Source organism: Moschus berezovskii, chromosome 5 (assembly GCF_049115385.1).
Source record: "Moschus berezovskii isolate FMDL1 chromosome 5, NW_MosBer_1.0, whole genome shotgun sequence".
In the NCBI taxonomy this organism is placed as follows: domain Eukaryota; kingdom Metazoa; phylum Chordata; class Mammalia; order Artiodactyla; family Moschidae; genus Moschus; species Moschus berezovskii.
The window spans coordinates 26,388,007-26,407,025 of record NC_142464.1 but is presented as its reverse complement, the minus strand read 5'-3'; the positions used below and the strand labels follow the sequence as shown (position 1 = coordinate 26,407,025).

The 19,019-nt window shown below is 36.2% G+C and overlaps 1 protein-coding gene across 3 annotated transcripts in view; it reads left to right on the top strand.

The window, feature by feature from the left end:
- GSTCD (glutathione S-transferase C-terminal domain containing) overlaps window positions 1-19,019 on the top strand; it is a 143,195-nt gene that overhangs the window by 7,524 nt on the left and 116,652 nt on the right. For all 3 annotated transcript variants that reach the window (XR_008687001.2, XM_088836186.1, XM_055433942.2), the window contains exons 2-5: window positions 4,217-4,657; window positions 5,310-5,777; window positions 12,313-12,564; window positions 17,304-17,397. Coding sequence is in view for 2 of the 3 variants with exons in the window: in XM_088836186.1 (XP_088692312.1) it covers window positions 4,238-4,657; window positions 5,310-5,777; window positions 12,313-12,564; window positions 17,304-17,397 (1,234 nt within the window). In the remaining variant the exon portion in view is untranslated. The remainder of the gene's footprint in view (window positions 1-4,216; window positions 4,658-5,309; window positions 5,778-12,312; window positions 12,565-17,303; window positions 17,398-19,019) is intronic.

Here is a 19,019-nt window from a genome sequence, read left to right as displayed (position 1 = left end):
GGCTACATTTGTTTAAAAATATCTTTGAAAATTGCCAAGTAGTGAAAGTGAAGTCGCTCAGTCGTGTCTGACTCTTTTCGACCCCATGGACTGTAGCGCACCAGGCTCCTCCGTCCATGGGATTCTCCGTGCAAGAATACGGGAGTGGGTTAAACCAAGGCTAAATATTTACTTTTTACCCGTTTTTGTGCTTCCCAGGTGCTCCTGTCAATGCAGGAGGCCTGGGTTCAGTCCCTGGGTTGGGACGATCCCCTGGAGAAGGGAATGGCAACCCACTCCAGTATTCTTGCCTGGGAAATTTCATGGACAGAGGAGCCCAACAGGCTACAGTCCATGGGTTCGCAAAAGAGTTGGACATGACTTAGTGACTAAACAACAACCTGTTTTTATTCCCTCTGCAGCATTCCCAAGCAAGGGAGGAGATGCACACTCCATCGGCTCTGTTCAGGCATCCCAAGCTTGTGGTTTTGTCTTCCACTTTCTCATTCCCTTTAAGTGCAGTGTGGCACCTGTCAAAGCTGAGAAAGAGCAGATGACAGCACTTCTGTGCTGGGCAGAAATGTAATCTGGAGTAACAAGATCTGTACCCCAGCTCCATGCCTTGGAGACACCAAGTACCTACAGTACCTACCTTGTAAAAGCTCATGACATAAAAGTGATAAGATGAGGAATTCTCTAGGTAGAAATGAAGAAGAAAATAGGTTTCTTTTGCTGTATTTGCAAACTTTAAACAAAAAAATGTGTTCTACTGTCTTGAAAAATTATACATGGTACATGCCAAAAACAGATATCAAAATTTTATAGGTTTGCTAATTCTTATTTTAGAAATTATAGTAAAATTTAATGTGGAGAAATTGCCCAGGGAGAGTGATTGGTTTTTTAAACCCCAAGATCATAAAGTAATATTTTTAGTCTTCAAGGGGGGAAAAAGTACGAATATTTATATTTTTAAAAATAAATTATGTTGAGTCAACAGTACTTAGCATTTTCTTTTAGGCATCTCATCAATTATTAGTTCTCTCCAGGGACAGATTATTACTATTCTCTTTTGTTAACATTTAGCATTTATTAAGTGCTCACAGCAAAAAAAAGTTTATGAAATGTGCAAAAGTTAATTTTCATGGTCCTTATGTGCCTCAGTTCAGTTCAGTTGCTCAGTCATGTCCGACTCTTTGCAACTCCATGGACTGCAGCACACTATGTCTCCTGTCCATCACCAACTCCTGGAGTTCACCCAAACTCATGTCCATTGAGTCAGTGATGCCATCCAGCCATCTCATCCCCTGTTGTCCCCTTCTCCTCCTGCCTTCAGTCTTTCCCAGCCAGCATCAGGGTCTTTTCAAATGACTCAGCTCTTCAAATCAGGTGGCCAAAGTATTGGAGTTTCAGCTTCAGTATCAGTCCATCCAATGAATACTCAGGCTGATCTCCTTTACGATGGACTGGTTGGATCTCCTTGCTGTCCAGGGGACCCTCAAGAGTCTTCTCCAACCCCTCAGTTCAAAAGCACCAATCCTTCGGCGCTCAGCTTTCTTTATAGTCCAACTCTCACATCCATACATGACTACTGGAAAAGTCATAGCCTTGACTAGACGGACCTTTGTTGGTAAAGTAATGTCTCTACTTTTTAATATGCTGTCTAGGTTGGTCATAACTTTCCTTCCAAGGAGTAAGCGTCCTTTAATTTCATGGCTGCAGTCACAATCTGCAGTAATTTTGGAGCCCCAAAAAATAGTCTGCCACTGTTGCCATTGTTTCCCCATCTACTTGCCATGAAGTGATGGGTCCAGATGCCATGATCTTTGTTTTCTGAATGTTGAGCTTCAAGCCAGCTTTTTCACACCACTTTCATCAAGATGCTTTTTAGTTCTTCTTCACTTTTATGCCATAAGGGTGGTGTCACCTGCATATCTGAGGTTATTGGCATTTCTCCCAGCAATCTTGATTCCAGCTTGAGATTCATCCAGTCCAGCATTTCTCATGATGTACTCTGCATAGAAGTTAAATAAGCAGGGTGACAATATACAGCCTTGACGTACTCCTTTTCCTATTTGGAACCAGTCTGTTGTTCCATGTCCAGTTCTAACTGTTGCTTCCTGACCTGCATATAGGTTTCTCAAGAGGCAGGTCATGTGGTCTGGTATTCCCATCTCTTTCAGAATTTTCCACAGTTTATTGTGATCCATACAATCAGAGGCTTTGGCATAGTCAGTGAAGCAGAAATAGATATTTTTCTGGAACTTTATTGCTTTTTTCGATGATCCAGTGGATTGATCTGTGGTAATCTGCCTTTTTTAAAACCAGCTTGAACATCTGGAAGTTCACGGCCTCAGGAAATGGCAATATATATGTACTCTAATTTTTAGTATTAACATTTCAGCATATCCTGAATCAAAAGCTGTAAAATAGCATGATGTTGTTATTAGTCTTCTGTTTTGTGTGTATTTTTTAAGCGTTAACAGGACTATTTTCTACTAATTGCATGAGGAAATTGATTATGTTTTCTTTCAAATCTGCTCCTTAGCAAGGCACTTAGGGATCTTCTTTATAGTATGGCTGAGTCTCTTCACTGTTCACCTGAAACTCTTTCTCACAACTTTGTTGATCAGCTATACCCCAAAACAAAATAAAAAGTTTAAAAAAAATTTTAAAAAGGAAGGTAGGACGTGACAAATGTGACATATATAGACAATGAAAGTGTTGTTAGCTATTTAAAAAAGTAATCGTCTTTATAGTGTCAACAAAAGGAGTTAAGAGGATTGGTAAATTAATCAGCAAAATATATAGAGAGGCAAACTATGTCTATATAGTTTAGGTATAGAAATAGCAACCCACTATCTCCAAAGAGGCTATCAATTTTCTACAAAAGGTTGGTTTCTTTTGCCTGTGAGCTTTAACAAATGCCCTTTAATACTTTCTTTTAAAATCAGCTCTAGATGAAGAGAAAAGAAAAAAATCCAAAAGGTAATTAAGTTAGCTCCGGAAGCAAATAGTTTCTTTTGGTTAAAAATTTGTTGCTTTTATATTACATGAAATAATTTTCTCCTAGATTATCTTTTAAATAAATAACTAGCCATGGTGCAGATCTGTTATGTTTTAATAAAAGAAATATGAACACTAGTGATTATTTGCATTACCAAGAAGTTTTCCAAGACAGTAATGTTACTGTGTATATCTTTACTAACTATATCTTTGTTATAATGAATTATTAGCTCTTTCATAAAAAAAGTTGAGGACCAAGATTAACGAGTACTCGATTGTTTTGCTTTAATTAAAAAACAAAACTAAGAAACTTACAATATAAAGAAAACTTAGTTGATTTTAATACCCTAATATTCAGGGTACACTACTATTTCAAATATACTTAAAGAGTTGCATGAATACTTTTTAAAGGCTTTTAAAATAAAATTTTAATTTACAATATTTTTTCTTTAATATACCAGTTAGTATGTGGCGAATGCTTTTAGAGGGTGCCATCTAGTGTCAGTTTGGGAATTTTGATTTATGGGTTAGTACATGGAGAATTTTAGACCCAGGAAATGTAGAAATCAAAGAAAAAGTCATAATTGACAAAAGTCTTAAGGATTATGACTTGAAAACCCCAATCAATAACTGGACCACAAGGTTGTGTATGTTTGTATCTTTAAAATAATGAACACGTTTATTCTTCTATGCATTCACTCAGTGCTTTTTGATTCAGTTCAGTTCAGCTCAGTCGCTCAGTCGTGTCCGACTCTTTGCGACCCCATGAATCACAGCATACCAGGCCTCCCTGTCCATCACCAACTCCCGGAGTTCACTCAAACTCATGTCCATCGGGTCGGTGGTGCCATCCAGCCATCTCATTCTCTGTCGTCCCCTTCTCCTCCCGCCCCCAATCCCTCCCAGCATCAGAGTCTTTTCCAGTGAGTCAACTCGTCGCATGAGGTGGCCAAAGTATTGGAGTTTCAGCTTTAGCATCAGTCCTTCCAATGAACACCCAGCATTGATCTCCTTTAGAATGGAGTGGTTGGATCTCCTTGCAGTCCAAAATTGCACAATGTGGGCCTTACTCTTTTGGAAGCCATTTATTCATGCCAAGAACAAATTTTTATAGAATCATATCGATCACAAATCCTTGCTGATTTCTAGAAAACGTTTTAAAATGTTCATCTTTTATTTTAGCTTTGCAATTACTATATCCTAAGACCTAAAACCACTTCAATTTATGCTTCAGGTAACCCAATGAAAGAAGAAAATGAAAGGCATTAAGAAAAGCCTTACAGAAGAATATCTGTACTTGGACTTTTCTCACCAAAAAGAAGGGTGCATCTTTCCTCTTCATACATCTGTAACGTTATTTTTGTTATCATACTGTGACTGCACAGTCTTTAAAGTTTGCTTCGTCCTCCCTGGAGAAAGCACAGGTATTTCACTACTTAAAAATGTACCATCTGAGGGTGTTGAAATACAGATTATTTCAAGGCAAGAGCTTCCACCAGTAGTCCAGAGTTGCTGTTTACCTGCAGTAGTAGAAAGACCAGACAGTTTCTGTAGAGTGGGACTTGCTGTCGTTCTGAGACACATAATCCAGAAGTCATATGAAGCAGACCCCTCAAAGAAGGAAATTTTGGAACTTCTGGGTTTTAAGAAGACTTGCTTGAAAGCTTGTGCTGAAGTAAGTAGAATGTCTCTTTTCTGTTATTTAAAACCATAAGTAATCATTGCAGGCAGATTCTTTGTCTTCTGAGCCACAGGGGAAGCCCATAAGTGATAACACATTCACTTGAATATTCATTTAACGTTCTGTTGGAAAATAAAGTTTAATTTACTTTTAAAAAAAACTTCAGTAACCAATGAAAGAGTTAAAGTATTCTTTCATGTGTACCAATATTTCAGTGCAGTATTAGAAAATAAGAAGTAAAGATTTAATTTATAAGATTTAGAGACATTATTTTTAGGAAAAGATTTTTTTTAACCTTTTAATTATGTTGAGGATTAAAGGAGCTCAAGTAGCAATGTTTCAGAAACCCAGTTTTTTAGGGAGTGTACACTTTAGAGGCTTTGGGAAGTGAGGATTTACTCAGTAAGTGGATAAAAGAGAATAGCATATATTTCCAGATACAGGAGTGCTGAACCTACGTTGTTTAATGTTATCACTTCTGAAGCACTGTGATAATGTCTCTTGATAGAGCATAAAGTCTCACCCAGGAATGGGTTAGCTCAAGACTTAAATTCTCTAAACCAGTCTCGTTTTCCAGTATGAAGTTATTTTTCTTCAAGTTCGGTTGAAAGTAAAGAATCCTTTCATTTCTTGTTTTGTTTTGTAGGTTAGTCAATGGACCAGGCTCTGTGAACTTACCGTCCCTTTAGCTGTTGAGAATTTTCTCAAAGAATCTTTTGATCAACCCCCAACCATTCCTGCTGCAATACTAGAGCTTGAGAAAAAGCTTAGTGAACCCGTTAGAGTGCATAATGATGACAAACTCCGGCGGCAGAAGCTAAAGCAACAGAAGGCTGCTGGGGTTGGACCTTCCCTTGCTAAGGAAAAAGTGAAGAGCAAGGGTCATGGGCAGGAAACATCTGAAGAGGGGGACTCTTCATCTGCAAGCCTGGAACTGAAAGTGGCATTCTCAAAGCTCACAGTACACAAGGAACCCGCTTCTGCCAACAGAGAGCCTTCTCACATCAGAAAAGCAAAAGCCTCTGACCTGCCACCTCTGGACCACGTGTTTGCAGAAGGCCTGTACTTCACGTTGGCAGATATTGTGCTCTTGCCCTGTATCCATCATTTTTTGGTAAGGTTTATCAGGAGTCGTTACACTGTTGTAGGTTTCAGTCTATAAAGCTTCCCAGGTTTGAATTCCTATTCCATTTCTTATATGTTTCTGGGTGAGTTATTAATATCTGTCTGCATTTCCTTATCTGTAAAACAGCGATGATAGTAGTGCCCATCTCTTTGGATCAGTGTGAGGAACAAATGACAATTTGTGTAAAGTAGGAACAATGCTTAGACATAGTTGCTGTCAATAAATGTTAGTAATTAGTATGACTTTTCATTTTGAGTTGCTAAAATATTAGCATGTGTTATGATTATTAGGGACTCCCTGGTGGCTCAGCGGGTCAAGAATCTGCCTGCAGTGCAGGAGACCCCAGTTCCATACCTGGTTGGAGAAGATCCCCTGGAGAAGGGATAGGCTACCCATTTCAGTGTTCTTGGGCTTCCCTGGTGGCTCAGACGGTAGAAAATCCACCTGCAGTGCAGGAGACCTAGGTTTTATCACTGGGTCGGGAAGATCCCCTGGAGAAGGGAATGGCAACCCACTCCAGTATTCCTGCCTGGAGAATCCCATGGACAGAGGAGCCTGGCAGTCTACAGTCCATAGGGTTGAAAAGAGTTAGATACAACTGAACAACTAAGCACAGCATGCAGTACATGGTTATTAAGCTTAAATTGCTCTTTTGATTACCTTCTAATACTAAAGGTTCCAGTATTAAAATACTGAAATCTCTGGTCAACTGTATTTTATAATTAAGTAGTCACTTCAGATGGCTTGCTTCCCAGGTGGCTCAGTGATAAAAGAATTCCCTGCAATGCCAGAGATGTGGGTTTGATTCCTGGGTCAGGAAGACGCCCTAGAGAAGGAAATGGCAACCCACTCCAGTAGTCTTACCTGGGACATCTCATGGACTGAAGAGCTTGGCAGGTCACAGTTCATGGGGTCGCAGAGTCAGATGTGACTTAGCAACTAAATAAGTCACTTCAAATTCTTTACCACTAGTGCCACCTGGGAAACCACTAATTTCATTATGTCAGACATTATTAACTCAGAAATATTTTACCCACATCTCTCTGTTATGTAACAGAACTGTCAGTCCTATTCAATGCTGTGGAAGATTATAAATGGAAAGTTTCCATTTTTAGTTCAGGTGTATATATAAATATATATATATGAATGCTAAGTTGCTTCAGTTGTGTCCGACTGTTTGCAACCCCATGGATTGTAGCCCACCTGGTTCCTCCATCCTTGGGATTCTCCAGGCAAGAATACTGCAGTGGGTTGCCATGCCCTCCTCCAGGGAATCTCCCAAACCAGGGATTGAACCTACGTCTCTTAAGTCTTCTGCATAGGCAGGCAGGTTCTTTACCACTAGCTTGGAAATTTTTTTTTTCTCCTCCCCTGTCTGTGGGAGGGACAAAGGACAAGGTACAAACAGTATCAAGTGAACCTGGAAAGCTAGAGCTCTTTGGAGCTTTCCTGTTGGTTTTCCAGAACTGCATTTTTCCCACTTTGAAGCATTTCACCCTTTCTTTTACTAAGGAATCAGATAATCACCAATACTTCAGGTATGTTTACTGAGAATTGAGAAAATATTTCTAATGAACATCTATGTGTTTCGAGACCAGTGCTTCACTAATAAGTTGCTGCTGCTGCTGCTGCGTCACTTCAGTCGTGTCCGACTCTGTGCGACCCCATAGACAGAAGCCCACCAGGCTCCCCCGTCCCTGGGATTCTCCAGGCAAGATCACTGGAGTGGGTTGCCATTTCCTTCTCCAATGTGTGAAAGTGAAAAGGGAAAGTGAAGTCGCTCAGTCGTGTCCGACCCATAGCGACCCCACGGACTGCAGCCTACCAGGCTCCTCCAGCCATGGGATTTTCTAGGCAAGAGTACTGGAGTGGCTTGCCATTGCCTTCTCCGTCACTAATAAGTTAGGTGGCATCAATCAGTTGGTGTTTTCTTAAAGAACATTTCTCTTTTCTTTAAAATGGGAACAAAACAAGATTAGAAACCAAAATAACTTCAGAATTAAAGGATGTGAAAAGAAGAGATTTAGGAATTGTTTAGATGTTGATTAGTATTGTAAATGTCACGTGTTTCTTACTGTCCTTGGAGCTGGAACTGGATGGGGAGAAAAACATAGATTTCTTTTTTCCTAGTCACATCATTTCTAAATTCTCTTGTCACCATTATTACCAACTTTAGTCATTAAAGCAGTCATTTGGTACATATTATAAAATGCTGTTGATATTTATGGCTTCTTTGTCTTCTTGGATAACTCTTTGTTTCTAATTTCTTAAAAATTGAATCTTAAGTGGCACAACCATTAATTCATTCATTTGAGAAATTTATTTGAAGGCCTACTGTATATGTCATGCTCTGTTGTATATGCTAGGAATACAGTGATGAACAAGAGAATCCCAGCCCTTATGGAGTTAATATTCTAGTAGAAATAAAAGAATAGGAAAGATAGAAATGAACAAGTAGACAAATAATATACATTTAAATAATGGTGAACTACAAAGGAAATAAAACAAGTTGATAGAGAAGACTTGAGTATTTGCTTTCAAATGTAACAAGACATAAAAAATTGGATTCACCTGCCTAAACATGATTTTTAGATCATTATCCAGACATCCATCTTTTACATTTGATTTTAGCTTATTTTATGTTTACCTGATTAGGATCAACTGAGGTGAAGGTGTTCCTAATTGAGAGGATTTTTCCCCTCTTCAATCAGGTTGGACATCAGCCTGACCACTGCTGAGTAAATCTACCTAATACAACTAAGGAACTCTGTCTCAGTTTAAAACAGTGGAAAATTTGTACACTCAGCCTTTTCTATTACATGTATTCTGCGATTAAATTCTTCTCTTTTGACATTTATAAGTAAACTAATACTCTAAATATTTTCCTTTGTTTGTTTGTATTTTTCCTGGATCATCACATTTTCTTTCAGGAATTAATCTTTCTTTGCCAAAGCTTTGATGTTATTTTTGTTATATTTATTTTCCTCTTATAAGTCGTCTTGGGTTATGAAGCAGCCGTTTTAGTTCAGATGGTGGCGATGATGCCAAACCTTTATACTTGTAGTAACTCACATTGAGGTGATGAAGTAACAGTCCAAATGATCAGAATCAGGATCAAGTTCATGATTAGGAATGAAGGTCAAGTTACTAGGTTTGGATCAGCAACAGAGAACTGCATCTAGGGCCAAAATATTTAGCCATAGAAATAAGATCAAGAATATGAAAGAACAGTCAATTTTGCTAATTCAAAGTTTGGTATACCAGAGATCCAAATTAGAAGAGTAAGGGAAAATGCCCAGTTTTGCTAAACAGAATGATGGCTTCCTGGTAGCTCAGACAGTAAGGAAAATGTCAATGTAGGAGACCGGGGTTTGATCCCTGGGTTGTGAAGATTCCCTGGAGAAGAGAATGGCAACCCACTCCAGTATTCTTGCCTGGAAAATTCCATGGACAGAGGAATCTGGTGGGCTACAACCCATGGGACAGCAAAGAGTTGGACACAACTGAGCAAGCAACCAAGGGAAAATACCCAATTTTGCTAAACAGAATAAAGCCAAATATGCAAAACAATAGGTTGGAGAGGCTGCAATGTTACTTCTAAACCTCAGCTCCAAGCTCCTTTTCCTCTTCATAGGATATTAGCTGACAAAGGTAACCCCTGATAGCCCAACACTGCTTCCTGGAAGGTGCTTGATAAAATACTCTCCTCTGGAAAGTTTCAGGAATGGATTTAAAAAGAATAAATTAAAATGCATACTATTTATGATTCCCTCTTCCCTTTGATTTAATTGCTAGAATCTTCTAGTATACAGAAGAACAAGCAGATGGGATAATTGATAATGAATAGCCATACTAAGGTAAAATCTTGCTGATACCAGATAATCTTCAGATACCAGAAAATTTGATAGTTATTTTTAAGTTATTACTACTAAACAGGTACACTTTGATCAAACTGTTTAAAAGATTGTTCTACTCCTGGAAGATAAACAAATTGCCACTTTATGAAATATTTTTGTAACCTGCATATTTATGATTTAACATACTACATTTTAACTTCTAATGCTTTGAATTTAGTTTTTTAGAAGTATGACATTTGTTACAAAAGTAAAAACATTGTATAAATTGATTTTTCAGCAAAAATGCCTATGTTAAATACCTCTTTCATTGTTCTCATTGGCATAAAATTGAGAATAAAATGGGAATCTCTCTATTGGCTGACATATTGCAAAAATCATGAATGCTCTGGTTAATTTATATTTTCTATATCCTATCCTATGTCTTAGGTCCTTAAGAATTTTCGGTTTTAACTCACCAGTTCTAGACTGTTAGAAAAACACTGAACTGGGATTTTATTTCCACTTAGTTTACTATTTTTTACCCTGCTTACACTACTCACCTAAACATTTGTTAGTTATGACATGCTTTTGAAAGAGTAGACATGACTAAGGAAATGACATGAAAGAATTACAACATACTGTAATAAGTTATGGAAAGTAATACAGAGGAGATCTTTTAGATAAGTATAATATCTTCTCTTTTTATTCACACAAGTTTTCTCTGCTCCTTATTGTAATTAACTGCAAAACCACTCCTGGTGGTTCAGACAGTAAAGAGTCTTCCTGCAATATAGGAGACCCAGGTTCATTCCCTGGGTTGGGAAGATTCCCTGAAGAAGGGAATGGCTACCCAGTCCAGTATTCTTGCCTGGAGAATTCCATGGACAGAGGAGCTTGGTGGGCTACAGTCCATGGTGTTGCACAACGTTGGATACAACTGACTGAGCAACTAACTCTTTCATTAAGCTGCTAGGATTTCATTTTGTGGTCTTCATAGCATTTTTTTTTTAACCATTATTTTAAATATAAATTCTCTAGTTTTCTTGTCCTTAAGTAACTTGATTAAAATTTATAATGATTTTGATCTTACCAGCCAGGTAACATTTTTAAAAAATCATTTCTTAGGGACAGATTTAATTTTTGCTTCACACATTTTTCATTAGCCTCTTCCTTAAATACATTTTCTCAAGTGTAATTAACAAATGTGGTGCAGTACCTCCTGAGCTGGCTGGATAATAGCAGAGCAGCCTGGCATGTTGATTAACTGGAATGACCTGTCATGTAGAGTGAAAGTCCTCAGTTTTTTTAAACATGAATTACTGTTGCTTAATTATAATTTATTTCAAAAGAAGGGAAAGATGTCATATGCATCTAACAAATAAGAATAAATCACTACCAAGGGAAGTAAAGGAAAGTGAGGAAATGAGAACATTTCTTATTTGATTAATTTATCATGGCTTAAAGCTCAATTCCCTTAGCTCATAATCTGTTTTCAGGCAACTAAGTATTTTGTTGAGAGTTAGAAACTTTTTTACTCCCAGAGTGCCATTTAGACAGTATTTTTCAACGTTTTTACTTTTCATAGTAAATGATGCACTTTACAAGATGATTGGGCATACAAGTATACATCTTTGTATTGTACATATAAATACAAAATAATCTGCCTTACTACATGCTTTTACCCTGATATTTTCTATTTTATTTCATTTTTTAAAAAAAACAGCTATATTGATTTTTAAATCTCTTAATGGGTCATAAGCAGCAGATTGAAAGACACTAATTTAGGGGATTATTCTTTGAAGACAATAAATAGTTTCTTGATCATCTATTCAATCAAGAGTATTTTTTGCAAGGCAGTGGTTTAAGCACTTGTAGTTTACAAAGAGCATTAGACATAAACCCTGTTCTTATAGTCAATTCTTATTTAACCTTAAAGTCTTGCTAAAATAAACCATATATATGTGCAAAATTTTTCATTAATTTCATTTTCTGGCTTCTGTTTTGGCACTGATTATAACTAGACATATCTGTAGAGATTTTCTGTGATTTGACCTTTTTACTTTTTCTGTTCATAAGTCATAATCTGTTTGTAACATTATCACTGTTTCTATGGAAACAGCATTCAGTGTCTTACAAAGAAGAACATTCTAATTTTTAAAGAAATTGAAGTTTGGTGGTGGTGCTAGGGAGAAAGCATCTGACCAAGGCAAAATAAACGTTAATTTACATTGGGGTAATGGTTTCAAATGTTTTTAATTTTAATAAATAAGTCTTTCTTTAAATGCCACATCATCATAAAAAGCAACAAACTGCTGATAAATGCAACTACATGGATGAATCTCAGAATCATACAGCTAAATGAAAAGAACCACATTTTGTGATTCCATTTTCATGAAATTCTAGAAAAGGCAGAATTATACACGTGAGAAGCAGATCAGTGGTTGCCTGCAACTGACTGGGGAGCAGAGACTGCCTGCCAGCTGTCACAAGGGAACTTTTCTGGGGACGTTGAGCGCTCCAGTAGTAGGTTATGGTGGAAGTTGCACAGCTGTTTAAATTTACTAAAACATTCTGTGAACTGTACGCTTAAAATGTGTGAATTTTATGGTGTGTAAGGTTACTTCAATCAGCTTTTATAACAAACAGAAATTATGTATAATAATATGTTTTGTTCTTTTTCTGCCTAGGTAATTATCTGCAGGAAACTTTCTGGAAAGCTGGTAGAATTTCCACTGCTGGCTGCCTGGTACCAGAGGATTCAGGAAGTGCCAAGAGTGAAAATAGCAGCTTCTCAGTGTGGGATCCAATTTCTCAGTTTACCAGAATTACAGACCACCTCAAGTCAACAGCCCCCAAACTTAGATGAGGCCCCATGTGTAGAGGAGCAAAATGATCCTTCGTTTATTGGAGGACCAAGACCCACTATGACTAAATTAATGGTAATTCAGTTGTTTTTATTAAAATTTTGTTTGAAAGATTTCATGTGATAAAAGTTGCTTAGTATACTACCCCGACTTGTAATTATCCGTTGACATTTTTGTTATAAATTTTATTTACATCACTCTTAACCAATCACACTTTCTGCTAGTCTTTGCATTTAAGTGAAATACAGTAAATTGAAGCTGTTTACTAATTTTGTGTCTTTGGAGACAAATCAGAATATATATTTTTAAGAGTATTTTTCTCAAAACATTTTGTTTTACATTTGATACACCAAAGTCATATCTCATCTGGTCAAGTTTATTGTTTTAACCTGATGTTTTTCTGTTGCAAGGAACTAGTCTTGTTTTTTTAATTTTGAAGTGATGATTTGAATTAAAGAAATGAGAATGATTATCTCAATTTATTTGCCAAGGTTTTGTCTAAATTTAAGATTTTTGAATTCTGTTTTTTATTTATTCCTTGATTTTTTGACCTTATATAGAATAAGAATGCATATCATTTATTTTTCTCTGTTTGCAGCATAATTTATTTCTAATGGTACTAAGTATATATGTTTTCACCAATAGGCTTTCTTTTCACTATCATTCAAAACAATATGCAAAGGAACTTCTCTGGTGGTCCAGTGGCTAAGACTTCATTCCTAATGCAGAGGACCAAGGTTCAACCCCTGATCAGGGAATTAGATACCACACGCTACAACTGAGACCTGGTACAGCCACATAAATAAATAAATATTTAAAAATAGTTACAAAAATGGCTTGCTTTTAACCTAGACTACTTGAAAATTTATTTGAATAGGGAATTCATGAAGTAATTTGAGCTAGTCATCTGAGTTGTATTGGCAAAAAAATTAGTATATTTTTCATACTTGGGTTAGGAAGTATTTGAGTTCTAGTGTTAACAAAGTTCTTTGATTTAGAAAAGCAGAAGAAGATGTTAGTAGTAACACCAGCTCCTCATCTCTTCAGCTAAGTTTTGTTAGCCTAGTGATGAAACAATGAAGCAGGAGTTGATTGTAGAAGATATAGTAGTTTGATGTGTCTTAATCGGATGGTTATATTGTTCAGCAATCTTTCGTTGACCTCCTGATTGTTTTTGTTTGTAAAAATAATTGTGAGGAGAGTAATCTTTGTATTAAAATACTAATTTCTAAAATTTTAGCAAACCAATAATCCGTGCTTTTATTTGAATTCATACCTTTACAGAGTCTTGAAAAAAGATTGGTAATTCAGATTTTTCTGCATATGCTTTTCCAGCAACAAAATGATATTAGGAAAGACATTTGCATTTGTTCCATTTTAAAACATTTATATAAAAGAGATAAATATATTCAGAGAAAAGTTAAGCAATCATAAAAATAAGCCCTTTGTAATAATATTAAAAATATAAAGGAATCCTGAAATTTTAAATTACAGGGGATGAGTTAGTTCAGGTCCTCCAAGAAGCAAATTCCAAGATAGGGTTAGGTGTGCTGCAGGAACACGGAGGGAACGTCTGTGAGGGAAAGTAGGGAGGGCACCAGAGGAGGGTGCAAGAGCCTTCAGAAGGTGGTGCAGGTTTGACCACTGTGCATGAAAACAGGAAAGGAAGGAAGGTTGCATCAGAAAAGTCAGACTTGAGTGCAGTTCTGCAAAGGTTTGGTCAAGGTGGTGGGGAATCCTCGAGCTTCAGTCCTCTGTCGCAGAGTTCTGTGGCCTGTACTCTTGGTCTCTGTGCCCGAGACTTAGTCACTGACTTGGCAGTAGTCCCTGGGAAGGCTGTATTAGAGACAGGTGACTTGGGTTCTAGACCCAGCTTTGTAGTCAAGCTAACATTATTATTATACCTTCAGTAAGGCGTTTAACCAAAAGATCTCAATTTCTCCTTTTATAAATTAGAGTGAGGTATACAGTATATGAGTCATTTCTAATTTTAAATCTTTATGATTATATGAAAGTCGACTGGGACGTCACATCAGCAATTTTAAAAGAACAGAGTTTTCAAAGCTAAAAATAAATTAAAATTTCAATTTTCTTTTAATTCTACCTTGACTGTATGTATTGGATACATTTTTTTCTTTTTATCACTTTCCCAGCTTTATTAAAGAAGTTCACCAAAGTAACATTTTCCTTTTTCATAGGGCATTGTTTTTGCTAAGTTTTTCATTGTCATATATTTGAAAGACAATATTATATCAAATTAACATATTCTGTGAACTAATTTTATTTATACTGTAATTTTTCATTTCTGAATAGAGTTTATGTGTGTGTGTGTGTATTTGCCTTTTTTTTTTTTTTTTGCCTATTGCATGCGGACACATGAAATTGGCCTTAAATAGATGTGTAAAATACAAAAATTTTCTTGGTAATGCTCACATCTCACCCTTTTTTCCTTCTGTTTTCTCTGGCACAGTCTTACCTCCAAAATCTCCCGTATTCTCTAGAGGTTTTAAATTTATTTATTCATCCAGTCAGTCAAAAAAAGTACATGTATTTACTAAACACCAGACATTGTTCTGAATGTTGAATATACGAAGAACAAATTGTACTGCCCTCATGGAGGTTACATTCTGGTGGGGGAGGTAAATAAAAACCACAAGTAAATATGTAACACATTAGCTAATGGTAAGTGCTATGAAGATAATGTGGGATGAAGGGAGTGGAGATGATGGAGGTCATGATCTTATTTTGGATAAGGTGGTCAGGAAGGCTTAACTGATGACATGAAGACATTCATCAGATGACCGGAATGAACATTTGAAGATTTGGAGGATATGTTCCTGGCATGTGGTCCAGCTAGTAGAAGACCCTGAACAAATTTACAGAGACAGAAAGTGGATCGGTAGTTGCCCAGGGCAGGGAGCTATGGGCAGAGAACAGAGTGTCTGCTAATGGGTATGGGATGTCTTTTTTTGAGATGATGAAAATGTTCTCAAATTAGATAGTGGTGATGGTTACACAACTGTGAGTATTTTAAAAACCATTGTATTGTACTCTTTAAAGGGACAGATTTTATGGCATAGAAATTATATTTCAAAATAGTTGTATTTTATAAAGGACCCTAAGTTAAGAATGAGTGTGGTAAAATGAGGAATAGCAAGAAGTTCAGTAAGGGAGTTTTAGGAGAAGGGTGATGATGTCAAAGAGCTGTGCTTATCTTTCTGGAGGCAGGGAAGTAGTCTGGCCTTTATACCTGTAGCTATATCTAAGCCCCAACAAAAGAATCTTTTTACCATCTCCTTTTCTACTGGAATTCAGCTAGTCTTCATGGTGGAAAGTAATCTCCTAAACTAACTGATACAAAGGGGTTAATGATTGATTTTCAGGGATTTTTCTTTTGAATAAAATATTCCTGGAGATTAAAAAAAAAAAACAATTCCAGAACCATGGATACCTATCCTGTGGGCTGTGGACACAGAATGTGATTACCAAGGGTCTGGAAATCCATGAGTAAGCCATGCCACTCTCTGTGTATCAAATAAATAAATGTACGGCATTCAACATGAGGAAGGAACCTGAGAATTTTTTTATACATGAAAGAGGGACAGTCTTTTTTTTAAATGTTGAGAACTAGTTGGTTAAACAAAATGAAGTCGCTCAGTCGTGTCCAACTCTTTGCGACCCCATAGACTGTAGCCTACCAGGCTCCTCTGTCCATGGGATTTTCCAGGCAATAGTACTGGAGTGGATTAGACTTCCCTGGTGGCTCAGACAGTAAAGCGTCTGTCTACAATGCAGGAGACCTGGGTTTGAGCCCTGGGTTGGGAAGAACCCCTGGAGAAAGTTAAACAAAAGGGATCCTTTTCTAGAGATGTTGTAGGTCCTTGTAAGAGACTAGTTTGGATGATATTGGGGGTGCATGTTAAAGTGGGGACTTTTTGATCCTTTAAATATAGCAGCTAGGCTGTAGCAACTTTTGAATAATACATGACAGACCTTGATGTATGTATGCAGAGTTAGTTTTGATTATGTAGATTGTTTTTGATAAAAGTTTTATTCTCAGGTGACTTTTCTCTTTGATGCCTAATATTTCTATGTGGCTTATTACTTCTCTGTCACTTCAGGTAATAATTTTAGTAGGAAATTTAATAGGAAAGTAACCATACTGTTAAGAAACTCAACATTTATTTCTTGTTTTGGGGGGAAGAATACTTTTCAAAAATATCTTGATCATTATTTCTTCTGCTTTTACTTGTTTCTGACTTCTGTTTGCAGAAATCAGGGTAAGTGTTTAAAGAGTTTTAACAGGAAGCAGAGAACAAGGTCAAATACAAATTTTCGTGATAGTCCCAGATAACATTTTGTGAATCTAAAGAAGAGAATCTGTTAGGGTTATATTTAAGATCAAGAAACAAGCAAACAAACAAAAAAATAGAATACACTGTGATAACAGAATTAGAGGCAGTACATCAGACTCAACTATGTATTAATATGGCCTATGGAATTCAATTATATCTAGTCACAGATGTTTTACTTTTCTCTCTGGGTGGCTGTCTGTGAAATATTTTTCTGATGTTTATTACAAGTTCCTACTTCTTTGAAAAAACTTGTGATATTCTGCAGTCATGGAGTAGCTAGAGATATTTGAGAGTATATTTCAACATATATCTCTTATGTAATAATATTTTGAGGAATGCTTGATGTTTATTAAAATCTGTATTTCACCTTGCCAGTGTAGAAAATAGACTTTGGTGTTCTAGAACATAACAGGATTTTATTAATTCATTAATTTGGAAAGGGCCTATCTCCTTTTCCAGGAAAAAGGCATTGAAGTGATGTTTTCTCCCCACCCTTGCCCTGCTTGGACCCTTGATTGGGATACACTTCCTGCAGCAGTGAGCCCAAAGGAAGGTAAATTGTTTTTTGTTTTGTCTCTTTAAATTTTAGTCATACTCTGGATACCCTCCTCTTATCCGTCTTCCAGTTCTCTAGTTCTCTCTTTGGCTATCTCTAACATTCTGATCATACTATCCATTGAGTTTTCATTTTATTTTTATTACAAAAATTTTTTACATGTACACATTGCTTTAATTCAGTATTTCCCACATTTGCTATATCTGTTCTTATTTTTTTTTTTGCTGAAGTATTTTGAAGCATATCCCAGATAATATGTCACCCATAGTATACACATCTAAACAATATTGACATCTTAAATAATCACCATGTCATTTTCATGCTTAATAAAAATCAACAGAAATTCCTTCATCATCTAATAACCACCTCATAATAATTTCCCCCAATTATTTAAAATATTATTTGAAAAAATATCTTGCTAGATTTTTTAGTTAAATGTATTTTTTATTGCTAAAAACTACATTTGGTTTATTTTGACGATAAATTTTTCCTTGCTCATGTTTCAATTTTCTCTTTTTGTAATTGTTTAAACATAGTGATTTTACATTCTGCATGTATTATTTCTAATAGCTGATATTCATCGAGGTCTAATTCTTCTGTTCATAGTTTCTGTTGACTTCACTCCTGGTGTCTCATATCCCTGTTAATTTTGTAATTTTAGATTCTGAATTCATTTTTTGGGTTCCCTAAATCTTAGAATCTTGTGAGACCTGGTTAGAAATGAATTCCCATAGTTAGGATTTATGTTTGTGTATGCCAGATATCTTAAACTATCGCACTTAATGCACTGGAACTTATTTTTTCAGGTTGCGATTCCTTCTGCCTTTTCTATCTAGAACTGAGGCTTACACAGAAAATTAACCTTTTTCACCTTTCTTTGTTGTTGAATAGAGCTTTTTTTAAAAAATACATCTTTTCATAATGAATATAGCTTTTCAAGGTTTCTGCTTTCATGTAGTGATACTAGTTTCAGCTCTTCACCATGCTAGGGATCAAGGACTAGCCGCTCTTCTTTTTCTTCCTGGTAAAGCCTAGAGCCCTATTATCAGCAGATACCCTCCAGGCAGCTGTGGTGTTAGTTAGAGATTATTACATTGCTTTTTAGTCCCTTTCCCCCTTTTTCAGGTCCTATGGATTTTCCTCACTCTCAGAAGTCCAATTAGACAGCTAAAGGATAATAGTTGAAGTTTAAATGCCATTTTAGGTACTTTTAGTGGAGGAACATTTTCATAGCTCAGCGTTCTATTTCTTTAATTGTTGATGTGTTCTTTAGTTTCATACTAATATAAATATAAGTTTTGACTTTTAAAGAACTCCTTAAAATCATTTGCCTTCCTTTTTCATGTTCTTCTCTTCTATGATACATCCTGACATTCCTGTATCTCGCTAATCACTTCTGTTCTGTTAATCAAGGAAACATTTTAGAATTCTTCCAAAATGGAAGAAGATTATGGTGGATAGTTAAGAATGCTGCTGCAAAGATATTTTATAAAAATGAAATTTATTTTTTGTTTTTATTAACTATATGAAAAATAGTCACTAGTGAATTTGTTAATGTTTTAATTTAGTCTTTTTTGGCATTTTACAAAGCTTAAATGTTTTTATTGTACATACAATTA